Source organism: Anomaloglossus baeobatrachus, chromosome 6 (assembly GCF_048569485.1).
Source record: "Anomaloglossus baeobatrachus isolate aAnoBae1 chromosome 6, aAnoBae1.hap1, whole genome shotgun sequence".
In the NCBI taxonomy this organism is placed as follows: domain Eukaryota; kingdom Metazoa; phylum Chordata; class Amphibia; order Anura; family Aromobatidae; genus Anomaloglossus; species Anomaloglossus baeobatrachus.
The window spans coordinates 526,728,231-526,744,268 of NC_134358.1; the positions used below are offsets into that span (position 1 = coordinate 526,728,231).

At 51.0% G+C, this 16,038-nt stretch overlaps 1 protein-coding gene across 1 annotated transcript in view; it reads right to left on the minus strand.

Annotated features, from left to right (window-relative positions):
* The window catches only part of YME1L1 (YME1 like 1 ATPase), a 171,705-nt gene that overhangs the window by 45,076 nt on the left and 110,591 nt on the right, over positions 1–16,038 (minus strand). The window contains exon 11 of the mRNA XM_075315530.1: positions 12,466–12,598. Coding sequence (XP_075171645.1) covers positions 12,466–12,598 — 133 coding nt within the window. The remainder of the gene's footprint in view (positions 1–12,465; positions 12,599–16,038) is intronic.

The following is a 16,038-nucleotide window of genomic DNA, read 5'->3' on the forward strand; positions in this document are numbered from 1 at the left end:
TCTTGGTGAAAAACCAAAAAAGGTGACTCCGAAGAGAGCGCAGCCAAATCAGAGACTCTCCTGAGAGAAGTTATGGCCATCAGAAAGACCACTTTCTGTGAAAGTCGAAACAAAGGAACCTCCCTAAGAGGCTAAAAGGGGGGTTTCTGTAAGGCCGTGAGGACCAGATTAAGATCCCAGGGATCCAAAGGCCGCCGGTAAGGAGGAATGATGTGAGATGCGCCCTGTATGAAGGTGCGCACCTGAGCCAGTCGGGCGATACGCCGCTGGAACAATACCGACAGAGCCGAGACCTGTCCCTTGAGGGAATTGAGGGATAGTCCTAGCTGCAGACCGGACTGTAGAAAGGACAGGATGGTCGTCAAAGAGAACGGCCAAGGAGCATGGCCGGAAGAGCGACACCAGGACAGGAAAATCCTCCAAGTCCTGTGGTAAATCCTGGCCGAGGAAGACTTCCGAGCCTGAGTCATAGTGGAGATGACCTCGGAAGGAATGCCTGAAGCCGTCAGGATCCAGGACTCAAGAGCCACGCCGTCAATCTGAGAGCCGCAGAATTCTGGCGGAAAAACGGACCTTGAGAAAGAAGGTCTGGGCGGTCCGGGAGATGCCACAGCATTTCTACGAACAGACGGAGCAGGTCTGGGTACCAAGCTCGCCTGGGCCAGTCTGGAGCAATGATTATAACCCGACGGCCCTCCATTCTGATCTTGCGCAGGACTCTGGGCAAGAGAGCTAGAGGGGGAAACACGTAGGCCAGACGGAACTGGGACCAATCTTGAACCAGCGCGTCCGCTGCGAAGGCCTGAGGATCGTGGGAGCGAGCCACGTAAACCGGGACCTTGTTGTTGTGCCGGGATGCCATTAGATCCACTACCGGAGTGCCCCACTTGCGGCAGATTGACCGGAACACTGCCGGATGCAGGGCCCACTCGCCGTTGTCTACGGTTTGACGGCTGAGATAATCGGCCTCCCAGTTTTCTACGCCTGGGATGTGGACTGCGGATATGGTGGACTTGGAGTCCTCCGTCCACTGAAGGATGCGTTGAACCTCCAACATCGCCAGGCGGCTGCGAGTCCCGCCCTGGTGATTGATGTAGGCAACAGCTGTCGCGTTGTCCGACTGGACTCGAATGTGCTTGCCCGCCAACAGGTGGTGAAAGGCTACGAGAGCTAGAAGTACAGCCCTGATTTCCAGCACATTGATCGAGAGGGCTGATTCGGACGGAGTCCAAGTGCCCTGTGCTCGGTGGTGGAGAAATACTGCTCCCCAGCCGGAGAGGCTGGCGTCCGTGGTGAGGATCACCCAGGACGGAGTCAGGAAGGAGCGTCCCTGAGAGAGAGAGGGGCCGAAGCCACCACTGAAGAGAGCTCCTGGTCTGTGGCGACAGAGCCACTAGCCTGTGCAAGGAAGAGGTCCGCTTGTCCCAAAAGCGGAGAATGTCCAGCTGCAGAGGACGCAGATGGAACTGGGCAAAGGGAACCGCTTCCATTGACGCCACCATCTGACCCAGCACCTGCATGAGGTGCCTGATGGAATGACGGCGGGGCTTCAACAGAGAACGCACCGCCAGATGAAGGGACTGCTGTTTGACTAAGGGCAGCTTCACAAGTGCCGGCAGAGTCTCGAATTGCATCCCTAGGTACGTAAGTTCCTGGGTCGGGGTCAGAGTGGACTTGGGCAGATTGACAAGCCACCCGAATTGAACAAGCGTGGCGAGAGTGAGCGAGACACTCCGCTGACAGTCTGCACTGGATGAGGCCTTGACTAGAAGGTCGTCCAGGTAGGGGATTACTGCCAACCCCTGGAGATGCAGAACCGCAACCACTGCTGCCATGACCTTGGTGAAAACACGAGGGTCCGTGGCTAACCCGAAGGGGAGAGCCACGAATTGGAAATGTTCCTCTCCGATTGCAAAGCGTAGCCAACGCTGGTGTGAAACTGCAATTGGCACATGCAGATAAGCATCTCTGATGTCGATGGATGCTAGAAAATCTCCTTGGGTCATTGAGGCAATGACCGACCGCAGAGATTCCATGCGAAAGTGCCGCACCTGAACATGCTTGTTGAGAAGCTTGAGATCCAGGATGGGCCGGAAGGAACAGTCCTTCTTGGGGACTAGGAAGAGGTTTGAGTAGAAACCTCTGAACCGTTCCCGGGCGGGAACCGGAACAATTACTCCGTTGGCCTGCAATGATGCCACGGCCTGTGAGAAGGCGGCGGCTTTGGAGCAGGGGGGAGTGGACATAAAAAATCTGTTTGGCGGGCTGGAAGAAAATTCTATCCTGTAGCCGTGGGAGATGATATCCCGCACCCACTGATCGGAGACGTGTTGAAACCACACGTCGCCAAAGTGGGAGAGCCTGCCACCGACAAAGGACGTTGCTGGCGCAGCCAGATAGTCAAGAGGAGGCTGCCTTAGTGGCAGCGGCTCCTCCGTTCTTCTGAGGACGCGGCTTCGCGCGCCAGCTGGATTTTCGATCCTTGGCTGAGTTAGAGGACGAAGCTGAGGGCTTAGAGGATGACCAGTTAGAGGAACGAAAGGAACGAAACCTCGACTGGTTCCTGCCCTGGACAGGTTTCCTGGTTTTAATTTGTGGCAAGGAAGTACTCTTCCCGCCAGTAGCTTCCTTAATAATTTCATCCAGTTGTTCACCGAACAGCCGGGACCCAGCAAAGGGGAGCCCAGCAAGGTACTTCTTAGAAGAAGCGTCTGCTTTCCACTCTCGAAGCCACAAGATCCTGCGGATCGCGAGAGAATTAGCGGAAGCCACCGCAGTGCGGTGAGAAGCCTCTAGAATGGCAGACATGGCGTAGGATGAAAAAGCGGGAGCCTGGGAAGTTAAGGCAACCATCTCGGGTATAGAGTCCCTGGCGAGGGAATGTATCTCCGCCAGAGAGGCAGAGACTGCCTTAAGAGCCCACACTGCTGCAAAGGACGGGGAGAACGAGGCTCCTGCCGCCTCATATACAGATTTGGCCAGAAGGTCAACCTGGCGGTCAGTGGGATCCTTAAGAGAGGTGCCATCAGCCACAGATACGACTGTCCGGGCTGAGATTCTAGACACCGGAGGGTCTACCTTTGGTGAGTGAGCCCACTCCTTGACCTCTTCTGGTGGAAAGGGAAAAACGGTCATCAGCACTACGCTTTGGGAAGCGTTTGTCAGGACAGGCCCTGGGCTTGGTAACAGTGGCCTGAAAACTGGAGTGGTTAAAAAACATACTCCTTGCTCTCTTGGGTGAGGTAAACTGGTGTTTTTCTACCAGAGAGGCTTGTTCCTCTGACACTGGAGGATTGAGGTTCAGTACGGAGTTAATGGATGCAATCAAGTCACTAACATCCGCATCACCCTCAGATAAATCAATGGGGTACATAGAGGTAGCGTCTGAGCCCACAGTAAAAGTATCCTCCTCGCCCTGCACTTCAGCACGTGAATCAGAGCCGTGGGACGAGGAAGGAGAAGAGTCCCTGCGTCTCCGTTTAGGAGGACGGGGTCCTAAAACATGCTCTGTTAGCTCTGCAGAGCGAGTCGGAGCAGCAGAGGCACCCTGAGAAGGGGGCTGATGCATGGTCAGCAGAGTCCGGGACAGCTGTCCCATGGAGTCGGCAAAAGATTGGGAGATAGCACTGGAAAAAGATGCTACCCAAGCCGGGGGTTCAGCCACCGGGGCTGGAGCAGCCGGAGGGACCCCTGAGGAGGCTCCAGGCTGAGGCACCACTATGTTCGAGCAGGCATCACAATGTGGATATGTGCTCGGTTCAGGCAGAATGAGATGACATGCAGTGCATATAGAGTACAGCCTTGCAGCCTTGCTCCTAGTGAGAGACATGCTGCTGAGGTGGAGGCTCTGCAGTAAAGAATACACTCCTTTAGAATGACCCCCTGAGAGTGTATAATAAAGCCCACAACCAGAATGTGTGGCTTACCAGACCGGTTCTTGTGTGCCCTCCGGATTCCACAGCTCGGACCCCCAGTATTTGCAGAAGTTGCAGCAGCCAGCGCCGATCAGTGAGTGAACGCTGATAAAATGGCGCCGGAGTGAAGAGGGGGGGGCGGGGTTTAGCCCAAGAGCGGGAACCGGAGGGCCAAGGGGAGATACAGGGGAGGGAAACATCTCCTCAGAGAGGAGTGTCCTCCCCTCTGCTGAACGGCCGGTGGGCGTCGCCGCACTGTTCCCCTGCAAGACTGACATGCAGGGGAACTGAAAACGAAACTAGGCCGCAACTGAAGCCGGGGCCTAGATTTTTACATGCGGCCGACGAGCAGGCACCCTCGGCGCGGTTCTCAGGAAAAACCCAGAGAACCGGCCGGAAATCACAGCAAAGTCAAAAGACACACTCTCCCCTCAATAAAGGTACCCGGGACCCCTGAATAACGTCTCAATACTTAGCTTTTGAGACGCAGGGCCAGGTCCCTGGGGGGGTAAACGCTCCGTCCGGCAGGATCCTGAAAGGGCTGCGGATGGAGACCGGTCTCCTGCAAAGCAGAGAGAACCGTGATGGCTCCCACTTCAAGCCAGAGCCTCAGGGGATGGTGAAGGAGCGCGGCATGTGAAGGCTCCAGCCTTGTAAAGTCAACCTTAACAGCACTACCGACACAGTGGGGTGAGAAGGGACATGCCGGGAGTCCAGACTGGACCCGCTTTTCTTCCAAATCTTTGAAATCAAAAATCTTAAAAATCAAAAATCAGAAAATGCATGTGTGTGTGTGTGACCTCCTGAACACAAAGCATTGAACTGGTTAGATTTGTCATTCAGGGGGTGTATATGCTCGGAGGGAGGAGCTACACTTTTAGTGTAGTACTTTGTGTGTCCTCCGGAGGCAGAAGCTATACACCCATGGTCTGGGTCTCCCATAAGGAACGATGAAGAAAATCCACTGAAAATACCCTTTACTGAGTGTTGTCTATGAATTAAAATAGACCCCTGATGAACCCCAGAAGTGTGGGGTGAAACGTGTTGGATCAGTAGTTTTGGGTCAACTCATTAAGTGGGTCAACACTTGTTTTAAAATTACCCTATATCTCTCCTACATCGGTGGTGAGAAGAAAAGCCGCCGAGTGGGGGCACCAATTAATAAATCTAGGGTGCCGACCCCCACAGGATAGGCAGAAACAGAACCAAAAGGGAAAGAATAGGGCTTTTAAAAAAAAAAAAAAAAAAAAAAATCACAGGGATTCTGTCACGAAGGGTGTACACACAAGTAATTGTTTAGTATTTATTGTTATGCGAGTCTAAAATACAATAACAAACCTAATACCTTCATGTGTGACACATTTAGATACATGGCTCAGCAGACTATCACATGATGGGATTAGATGCACAGCTAAGTGGACTATCACTCATGATAGTATAAGGGGTGCTTCACACATAGCGAGATCGCTACCGAAATTGCTGCTACGGCACGGTTTTGGTGACGCAACAGTGACCTCATTAGCGATCTCGCTGTGTGTGACACTGAGCAGCGATCTGGCCCCTGCTGCGAGATCGCTGCTCGTTACACACAGCCCTGGTTCGTTTTCTTCAAAGGCGCTCTCCCGCTGTGACACACAGATCACTGTGTGTGACAGCGAGAGAGCAACGAAGTGAAGCGAGCAGGGAGCAGGAGCCGGCATCTGGCAGCTGTGGTAAGCTGTAACCAGGGTAAACATCGGGTAACCAAGGTGGTTACCCGATATTTACCTTAGTTACCAGCCTCCGCAGCTCTCACGCTGCCTGTGCTGTCGGCTCCGGCTCTCTGCACATGTAGCTGCAGTACACATCGGGTTAATTAACCCGATGTGTACTGTAGCTAGGAGAGCAGGGAGCCAGCGCTAAGCAGTGTGCGCGGCTCCCTGCTCTCTGCACATGTAGCTGCAGTACACATCGGGTTAATTAACCCGATGTGTACTGTAGCTAGGAGAGCAGGGAGCCAGCGCTAAGCAGTGTGCGCGGCTCCCTGCTCTCTGCACATGTAGCTGCAGTACACATCGGGTTAATTAACCCGATGTGTACTGTAGCTAGGAGAGCAAGGAGCCAGCGCTAAGCAGTGTGCTTCGGCTGCTGTGTTTGACAGCTAAGCAGCGATTATAACAGCGACTTACAAGGTTGCTGTTACGTCACAGAAAATGGTGACGTAACAGCGACCTCGTTGTCGCTGTCGCTTAGTGTGAACCAGCCCTTAGGTACATGGCTCAGCAGGTGGTGTTACATATTATAGGATTAGATACATAACAGCAGACTTAAGCTGGGTTCACACATAGCAATAGCGACGTCGCTGTTACATCACCATTTTCTGTGATGCAACAGCGACCTTGTAAGTCGCTGTTATGATCGCTGCTTAGCTGTCAAACACAGCAGACGCAGCAGCGATCATAACGACACGCGTCGCTGTGCTACATGTGCAGAGCAGGGAGCCGCGCACACTGCTTAGCTCTGGTTCCCTGCACTCCTAGCTACAGTACACATCGGGTTAATTACCCGATGTGTACTGCAGCTACATGTGCAGAGAGCAGGAGCCGGCACTGGCAGCGAGAGCGGCGGACGCTGGTAACGAAGGTAAATATCGGGTAACCAGGGAAAGGTCTTCCCTTGGTTACCCGATGTTTACCCTGGTTACAGCTTACCGCAGCTGCCAGATGCCAGCTCCTGCTCCCTGCTCGCTTCATTTCGTCGCTCTCTCGCTGTCACACACAGCGATGTGTGCGGCACAGCGGGAGAGCGACGACCAAAAAATGAAGCTGGACATTCAGCAACGACCGGCGACCTCACAGCAGGGGCCAGGTCATTGCTGGATGTCACACACAGCGACGGGACGTCGCTGCAACGTCACAGAAAATGGTGACAGATTACCGCACCCGCAGTAAAAAAAACGCGGCAAACTGCACCCGAAAACCGCATGCGGTTTGCCGCGGTATTGTTCGCGGTATTGCCGCGGTTTTGCCGCGTGCGAGTTGGTACATGTGCTTTTATTGCATTCAATGCAATAAAGCACATTGAAAAAAAAAAAAAAAGAAAAAAAAATCATTTCCTTCTGAGATAGATGGTAGATAGATAGATAGATAAATAGACAGACAGAGGACAGATCGCTGCATTTCTCACGGTCGGTAGTGAGTTCATATTACCGGCCATGGGAAATGCCCTGTGGTTACCTCTGCTGTCTCGCTGCGAGGCTGCATTCATTCAGCGCTGTGTCAGTCGCGGCTGGATGCAAGCATCGCAGGACGTGGATTACATCGGAGCTTTGTTTCGGGAGGGGTTAATAAAAGGGTGAACGAAAGTTATTTGTGTTTTATTTAAAATAAAAGGATTTTTCGGTGTGTGTTTTTATTCACTTTACTTACGGGTTGATCATGTCAGCTGTCTCCTAGACGCTGCCATGATCAAGCCTGGACTTAGTGGCGGCGATCCGCCGCCATTAACTCCTTGTATTACCCTGACTGCCACTGCATCACGGCAGCAGGAAGAGCTGGGGACACTCCGGTACTGTCGCATAATGCATGCGACAGTCCCGGGGCAGCTGCGGCTGATATTCTCGGCTGCGGGAGGTGGGAGGGAGGCGGGGGACATTAACCCTGCCCCTCACCCTCCCCAGCCTGAGAATACCGGGTCGCCACTGTGTGCTTACCTCGGCTGGAAGGTAAAAATACAGCGGAGCCCACGTGTTTTGTTTTCTATATTTCCGTTTGCTTTCTATGTGTATTCTATATGTCTATGTCTGTGTCTGTGTTCTATGTCTGTGATGTCTGTGTGTGTCTGTGATCTCTGTGTGTGTGTTTACTCTCTGCTCCGCTTCCTCTTCATGTCATAATGACATAACTTCCCTGCAAAACCGCAGGCAAGCGATGGACATTACCGGAGGTAAACGCGAAATACCACAGGGAATAACGCAGGAAAACGCAGTGAACCGCACAGAATTTGCTGCCTGCGTTATTCCCTGCGGGATTTCACGATTACATTGGAGTCAATGTAGTGAAATCCAGCAGCGACGTGCGGAAAAGAAGTGACATGCAATTGTTTTTGCTGCGGGAATCCCGGAGCAAAACATGCAGCTGTCAAATTCCGCATAGTGCGCACAGGATTTTTTTTTTCCCCATAGGATTTGCTGGTGAATCACTGCAGAAATGTTATGAACATTTTCTGCAGCGAAACATGCAGCAAAACCGCAGGAAATCCGCGGCAAAAAACGGTAAGTGCGCACAGGGCCTTACACATGATGGGATTAGACATCAATCAGCATAAAGCCTCATACACATGTCTGTAATACAGGGACATTTAAATAAGGCTTTACTGCTGCATCTGCAAAACACATCAGACCAAATTTGCTTTGCAAATGCAGCAGTAAAGCCTCATTTACACTTCCCTGTATTACAGACATTTGAATGAGGCTTTACGCCAATAAAGCAACTCTCAGCAAGTGATCAGAGCGCAGCCGCATGATAATGTCTCTGCTGTGCTCTGAACACTTGTGGTGACAGAGGCGTTGAGCACAGGTCAGCAACCTGGATAAAGATAGGAGGATAGGAGTTTGCAGTGTCGGACTGGCTACCGGAGGAACAGCTAGTAATACCAGTCCTGGCCTGCACTGAACTCCGGAGCTCTCAGCTGAGCTCCGGAGTGAAGCCTGGACTGAACAGCGGGTTGCAGGACTGAATTGCGAGCGCCGACTGATTCTCCGGCTATCACATTTCAGTCCATGACAGCGGTACAGGCCAGGCTGGACTCCGCAGCTCACCCAAGAGCTCCGGAGTTCAGTGCAGGTAACCGCGGCAAGGACTGGGTATTCCTGGCAGACCCTCCGGTAGCCAGTCCGACGCTGGGCGTTTGAGATTGACTGTGTACTGCTGAGTGAGTCAGCTTTTCTTAATTCTGTATTTTGTTATAAATATCAGGAGAGCAACATCTCAACCCCCTTGCCTTATCTAACCACACAGTGTATGCCTATGGGCGCTATTCTCTCTTTTTTAGGTCGGCAACTTGACCTTGTACTACGCTACAGAGTTCTTCTCACCGCTGGAAGAAATCTCCGCCACGGCATTGTTCTCACCATTCAGAGCATTGCTACGGCGGTAACTTCTTCAAGTACCGAAAACAGCTTGGCATTTAGTAGTAAGATATCAGGTTGCTAACCTGCACTTAACACACCCCAGGGCTTTGGGGTACTCGGTCCTGAGCTGTTATATTACGGGAAAAGTTCCCTGGGTAGCCGTTTCCCGGTTCAGTGACCCCGGGGGTCGCCTAAAAGGGGTTTTGTACAAGGAATAAAAAAAAAATCAAGAAGTTTTAATGACGCCACTTGCGGTATGCGGCTATATGGGGAAAGCCGCCGCTGCAGAGTCTCTCACTGCTGGGGCTGGTGGTATTGGGCAGCTTAGATGTAATGGCTCTCCGCAAGTAGAGCTAGGCCCCAGGGGAGGATGATAGTGGTTGTAGTCGTCGGAACGCGGGACAGCGTCGCCGGTAAATAATGGAAACAAGGCAAGAACTCCGGTACAGGAGTTTTACTCAATGGTTAGGAGATTGCCCGAGAGCGTACTGGTTCACTGCTGGTACCGTATTTTTCGGACCATAAGACGCACTTCCTCCCCCCCCCCCCCCCAAATGTTGGGGGAAAGTTGGGGGTGCGTCTTATGGTCTGACTATAGGGCTGCAGCCGGGAATCAGGGTGCTGCGGTGGAGCGGGTCATTGGGGGCACGAGCAGGCAGCAACAGCGCCTGCCGTGACCACGTGGGCCCGCTCATTACATATGCACGCCCATCCCCCACCCATTTCTCAGCGCAGAAGCCGGCGCTGCCAGGTGGGCGGGAGGACGAGCAGGGACGCGCGCATAGCAAAGAGCCGGCCCGCATGATCACCCCTGGCAATTACAGCCTGGAGTGATCATGTGCAGCTGTATTCACTGCCCCCCGCGCGGCGGCGGCGTCGTCGTCATCAGCGCGGGGTGTAGTGAGTCAGTACACTCACCCCGTCCCAGTGTGTGGAGCCGTCCCCCTGCAGCACGCGATGTCTTCCTGTCTGTGCCGGTCAGCTAATCTGTGCTGGTCAGCTGATCGGCACAGACAGGAAGACATCGCGGTGCTGCAGGGGAACGGCTCCACACACACAGGTCAGCGGCGCAGAGAGGAAGATATGATCGGTGCTGGAGGGAGTGAGGAAAAGGTGAGTATAAACGTTTAATTTGTTAATCTGTGCTATAGGATACAGGCCATATACCAGGATGGTATATGAGCACGATGGGGGCATATAGCAGGATGGGGCATATAGCAGGATGGAGTATATGAGCAGGATGGGTGGTATATGAACAGGATGGGGTTATATGAACAGGATGGGGGTATATGAACAGGATGGGGGTATATGAACAGGATGGGGGTATATGAACAGGATGGGGGTATATGAGCACGATGGGGGCATATAGCAGGATGGAGTATATGAGCAGGATGGGTGGTATATGAACAGGATGGGTGGTATATGAACAGGATGGGGTTATATGAACAGGATGGGGTTATATGAACAGGATGGGGTTATATGAACAGGATGGGGTTATATGAACAGGATGGGGTTATATGAACAGGATGGGGGTATATGAACAGGATGGGGGTATATGAACAGGATGGGGGTATATGAACAGGATGGGGGTATATGAACAGGATGGGGGTATATGAACAGGATGGGGGTATATGAACAGGATGGGGGTATATGAACAGGATGGGGGTATATGAACAGGATGGGGGTATATGAACAGGATGGGGGTATATGAACAGGATGGGGGTATATGAACAGGATGGGGGTATATGAACAGGATGGGGGTATATGAACAGGATGGGGGTATATGAGCAGGATGGATGGGGGTATATGAGCAGGATGGGGGTATATGAACAGGATGGGGGTATATGAGCAGGATGGATGGGGGTATATGAGCAGGATGGATGGGGGAATATGAGCAGGATGGATGGGGGAATATGAGCAGGATGGATGGGGGGTATATCAATAGGATGGGGGTATATGAACAGGATGGGGTATATGAGCAGGATGGGGGAATATGAGCAGGATGCTGGTATATGAGCAGCATGGGGGTTTATAGCAGGATCATATACAAGGCAGGAGGATCATTATCAGGATGGGGTACCTTAGTAGAGAATTTGGGGACATTACCCCCATAACAGTGTCAGCAGCAGATCCTTGCCCCATAACAGTGTGTCATGACCACATTTTATTTGCTTAAAGTTTTATTTTCCTATTTTCCTCCTCTAAAACCAGGGTGCGTCTTATAGTCCGAAAAATACGGTAAGTCTCTGGTTATCCGGTGCAAGATCCAGGCGGTTACCGGTGTCAGTGTAAACGTCCTGTTTGTCTTCGCTGTCTAGCGATCAGCAGAAGGAACCTGGGCCGAGCTCCAGCTCACAAGCCCCAGGCTCTAGAACGGAAAGATAAGCTGTGTGTCGTCCCACCAGCACTGGTGCTCTCCTGCACCCAGTCTGGTCTCATGGGGCGTCCCTCCAGAAAAGCTCTCTATGTGTCATGGCTACCTCCTCTTATACCCCAAGTGGCACCTGCCCCCCAGTGGTTGTCCTGGTGACCGGGAAGTCCCATACTACCAGATGGCTAACTCTACCAGTCCACCCCCCCCCCCTGTGGGGAAGGCACCTAACTGCATCTGAAACATGTCTGGTGTGAGCACCACAAACCACCTGTCACTTACCAGGATAGATGCTGCTCCTTAACTTAGTTGCAGTACCCTGTGGCAACCAGAGCCTCAGGGGCGCCACATACATCACCGCTGCCTAGGACCTAATACAGTCAGCACTCAACACTGTGCTAGCGGTGACAGAAATTTTAGCTCACACCTCAGCTCTGAGCTACAATAAAATGGTGCCTGACGCTCCTCACAGCTGTGAATTAGACAGGCCATGGAACAAGCCCAGATCACAGCTGAGGTAGCCAAAGTATAGGAGATGCGGTTGGACATTGAGTGCCGTCTCCCATAGCCAGAGGCTGCCGAATTTATGGTAAGTATTGTACTCAGACACTTACACACCAGCAATTAAAAATAGCAGATTATATAATGAATTAAAAAAAAAAAAAAAAACATTAAAAACACTACATTTAATATTCTTTTATGACGCCACTCCATCTAAGAGCACAAAATTGTAACCTTTTCCGGTTTTGCGCCTCCTTTGAAAGCCGACTAGAACAGTTTATGGCCTGCACAGATTTAATTCTCTGAAGCATGAAAATGTGATAAACCTATAAACAGGAGGTGGAGGGGTAGCCTCTTACTAAATCTGGCATCTTCCTCCAATGCACTTTAGTTAAGGACTGGTGTTAATAAATTTCCATGACCGTATGGAACTACCCTAATGTGTATTCTCATGAAATGCATAACAAGAAAATTCTACGTTTCTGCAGCACAATAGCAATAACCTTTAGTGATGGGTTTGCTATTCTTCAAAAAATAAAGTCAAATTCATACACGGCTGTAAAACATACCCGTCCATTTCTGCAAGGAGTTGGTTAATAGTCTGTCTAGAATACGGGTGCATGGGGGATTCAATCCTTTTTCCACCCACAGAATCCAACTCATCTATAAATATGACACATGGCGCATTCGTCTTGGCTTCCCCTTTAAAAGAAGAAAAAGAAAAAGTGAAAAGTGAACCACAAATAAAGCAACAGCAGAAGTGTATACAACCGCAAATTCTCATCAGCTCTATGCTGCAAATAAGATTAGTGGTCGAAAATCTATATAAGCATTGTGACCTACGTGAATGAATTCATATTCCACAACTGAAAAGTTTGATCGTTTTACTTTTTTTTTTTGTGGCATTGCAGAGACCCCAGAATTTTTTGTTTATAGTGTTTACCGATCGTGTTAATTATTTTTATATATTGATAGATCAGACTTTTCTGAACACGTGAAGCTTTTTTATGTTTATTTTTAATGGGGAAAAAGGGAAGGGGGGTACTTGAACTTTTTTTTACCTTTTTTTTTTTTAAACATGTTTGTGATTAAGATTTTTAAACATAACAAAAAAATTAAACAGTCAATTGCATGGTCAAATAGTAAACATCAACATACAAGAGATGGATTTGCTCGTCAACGCAACTGTAAACCTTGCAAAGAAAGAAAAAAATAAAAAAGGTAGTATCACAAACAAAGAATAAGAATGTGTGTGAACCCTTCCACAATTATGTTCTTGCTATGGTGTTGACAACCATCTCCATATGGTACACGCTAAGTGTCTAATGATGGTCCCAAGACCCCCAAAGTCCCTCCCAGGTCTTCCAGACAATAGCATTCTGTATGGTGGAAAGGGCCAATTATTTTCAGGATTTCCTGAGGACTATAATGAAAACCAATTAACTTTATCCACAGTGGAAAAACTTTTCCTGCTGATTTTTCTTTACTCTTTTTTTTTTTTTTTTTTTTTTTTTTTTTACTTTTAACTGTGTAGGGTTTTTTTTTTTTTAGTCCCCTTAGGGGACCACTTGAGCTATATACAGTAATACCAAAGAAGGGAATTTTGTTTACTTACCGTAAATTCCTTTTCTTCTAGCTCCTATTGGGAGACCCAGACAATTGGGTGTATAGCTTCTGCCTCCGGAGGCCACACAAAGTATTACACTTTAAAAAGTGTAACCCCTCCCCTCTGCTATACACCCTCCCGTGCATCACGGGCTCATCAGTTTTGGTGCCAAAGCAGGAAGGAGGAAACTTATAAATTGGTCTAAGGTAAATTCAATCCGAAGGATGTTCGGAGACTGAAACCATGAACCAAAAGAACAATTCAACATGAACAACATGTGTACACAAAGAACAACAGCCCGAAGGGAACAGGGGCGGGTGCTGGGTCTCCCAATAGGAGCTAGAAGAACAGGAATTTACGGTAAGTAAACAAAATTCCCTTCTTCTTTGTCGCTCCATTGGGAGACCCAGACAATTGGGATGTCCAAAAGCAATCCCTGGGTGGGTAAAAGAATACCTCGATAAAAAGAGCCGAAAACGGCCCCCTCTTATAGGTGTGCAACTGCCGCCTGAAGGAGTCGCCTACCTAGGCTGGCATCTGCCGAAGCAGAGGCATGTACCTGATAGTGTTTCGTGAAAGTGTGCAGACTCGACCAGGTAGCCGCCTGACACACCTGCTGAGCCGTAGCCTGGTGTCGCAATGCCCAGGAAGCATCTACGGCTCTGGTAGAATGGGCTTACAGCCCTGCAGGCATTGGAAGCCCACAAGAACGGTAGGCTTCAAGAATCGGTTCCTTGATCTATCGAGCCAAGGTTGACTTTAAAACCTGAAAACCCTTACTCTGGCCCGCGACAAGGACAAAGAGCGCATCCGACCGGCGCCGGGGCGCCGTGCGAGAAATGTAGAGCCGGAGTGCTCCCACCAGATCTAATAAATGCAAATCCTTTTCACATTGGTGAACTGGATGAGGGCCCAAGGGTAAGAAGATATCCTGCTTGAGATGAAACGGGGATACCTTAGGGAGAAAGTCCGGGACCGGACGCAGAACCCCTTATCCTGGTGAAACACCAGGACGAGGGCTCTGCATGATAGTGCTGCTAGCTCAGACACTCTCCTGAGTGATGTGACTGCCACTAGGAAGGCCACCTTCTGTGAAGGGCGAGGTAGAGAGACCTCCCGCATCGGCTCGAAAGATGGCTTCTGACGAGTCGTCAGCACCCTGTTAAGATCCCAGGGTGCGAACGGACGCTCGTAATATGGGACCATGTGGTCAACCCCCCTGCAGGAACGTGCGGACCTGCGGAAGCCTGGCTAGACGCTTTTGAAAAAACACGGAAAGCGCCGATACTTGTCCCTTGAGAGAGCCGAGACAAGCCCTTGTCCATTCCGGATTGAAGTGAAAGACAGAAGGAAAAGTGGACAAGGCAAACGGCCAGGGAGTAAAACCCTGATCAGAGCACCAGGATAAGAAGATCCTCCAAGTCCTGGGCTAAATCTCGGCGGACGTTGGTTTCCTTGGCTGTCTCATGGTGGCGATGACATCTTGAGATAACCCTGATGACGCTAGGGGCCAGGGCTCAATGGCCACACCATCAGGATGAGGGCCGCAGTATTCAGATGGAAAAAAGGCCCTTGAGACAGCAAGTCTGGTCGGTCTGGGAGTGCCCACGGTTGACCCACCGTGAGGTGCCACAGCTCCGGGAACCACGATCTCCTCGGCTAGTCTGGAGCGACGAGGATGGTGCGGCGGCAGTCTGACCTGATCTTGCGTAACCCTCTGGGCAGTAGAGCCAGAGGAGGAAATACATAAGTCGAAACTGCGACCAGTCCTGAACTAACGTGTCTGCCGCCAGAGCTCTGTGATCCTTGGACCGAGCCATGAATGCCGGGACTTTGTTGTTGTGCCGAGACGCCATTAGATCGACGTCCGGTGTTCCCCAGCGGCAACAGATCTCTAGAAACACGTCCGGGTGAAGAGACCATTCCCCTGCTTCCATGCCCTGGCGACTGAGAAATCTGCTTCTCAGTTTTCTACGCCCGGGATGTGAACTGCGGAGGTGGTGTCGGAGTCCAGGTTCCCTGAGTCCTGTGGCGGAGGAAGACCGCTCCCCACCCTGACAGACTCGCGTCCGTCGTGACCACAGCCCCGACTGGGGCCGGAAAGATTTGCAAGGGAAATAGAGGCGTTCTTGTTTAGGGACGTCGACCTCCTGTCCCATTTGCGGTGTCCGATAGAAGCGGACGCAGACGAATCTGCGCAAGGGAACTGCCTCCATTGCTGCCACCATCTTCCTTAGGAAGTGTATGAGGTGCCTTAAGGGGTGTGACTGGGTCCGAAGGAGAGAGTGCACCCCTGTCTGTAGTGAGCGCTGTTTATGCAGCGGAAGCTTCACTATCGCTGAGAGAGTATGAAACTCCATCCCAAGGCATGAGAGTGTAGGACCGGCACCACTGTTGCCATGACTTTGGTGAAGACTCGACCTGATGGCGAAACGCAGGAAGCGTTGATGCTCTGGTGCAATCGGCACATGGAGATAAGCATCCCTGATGTCGATTGATGCTAGGAAGTCTCCTTGGGCCATCGAGGCGATGACAA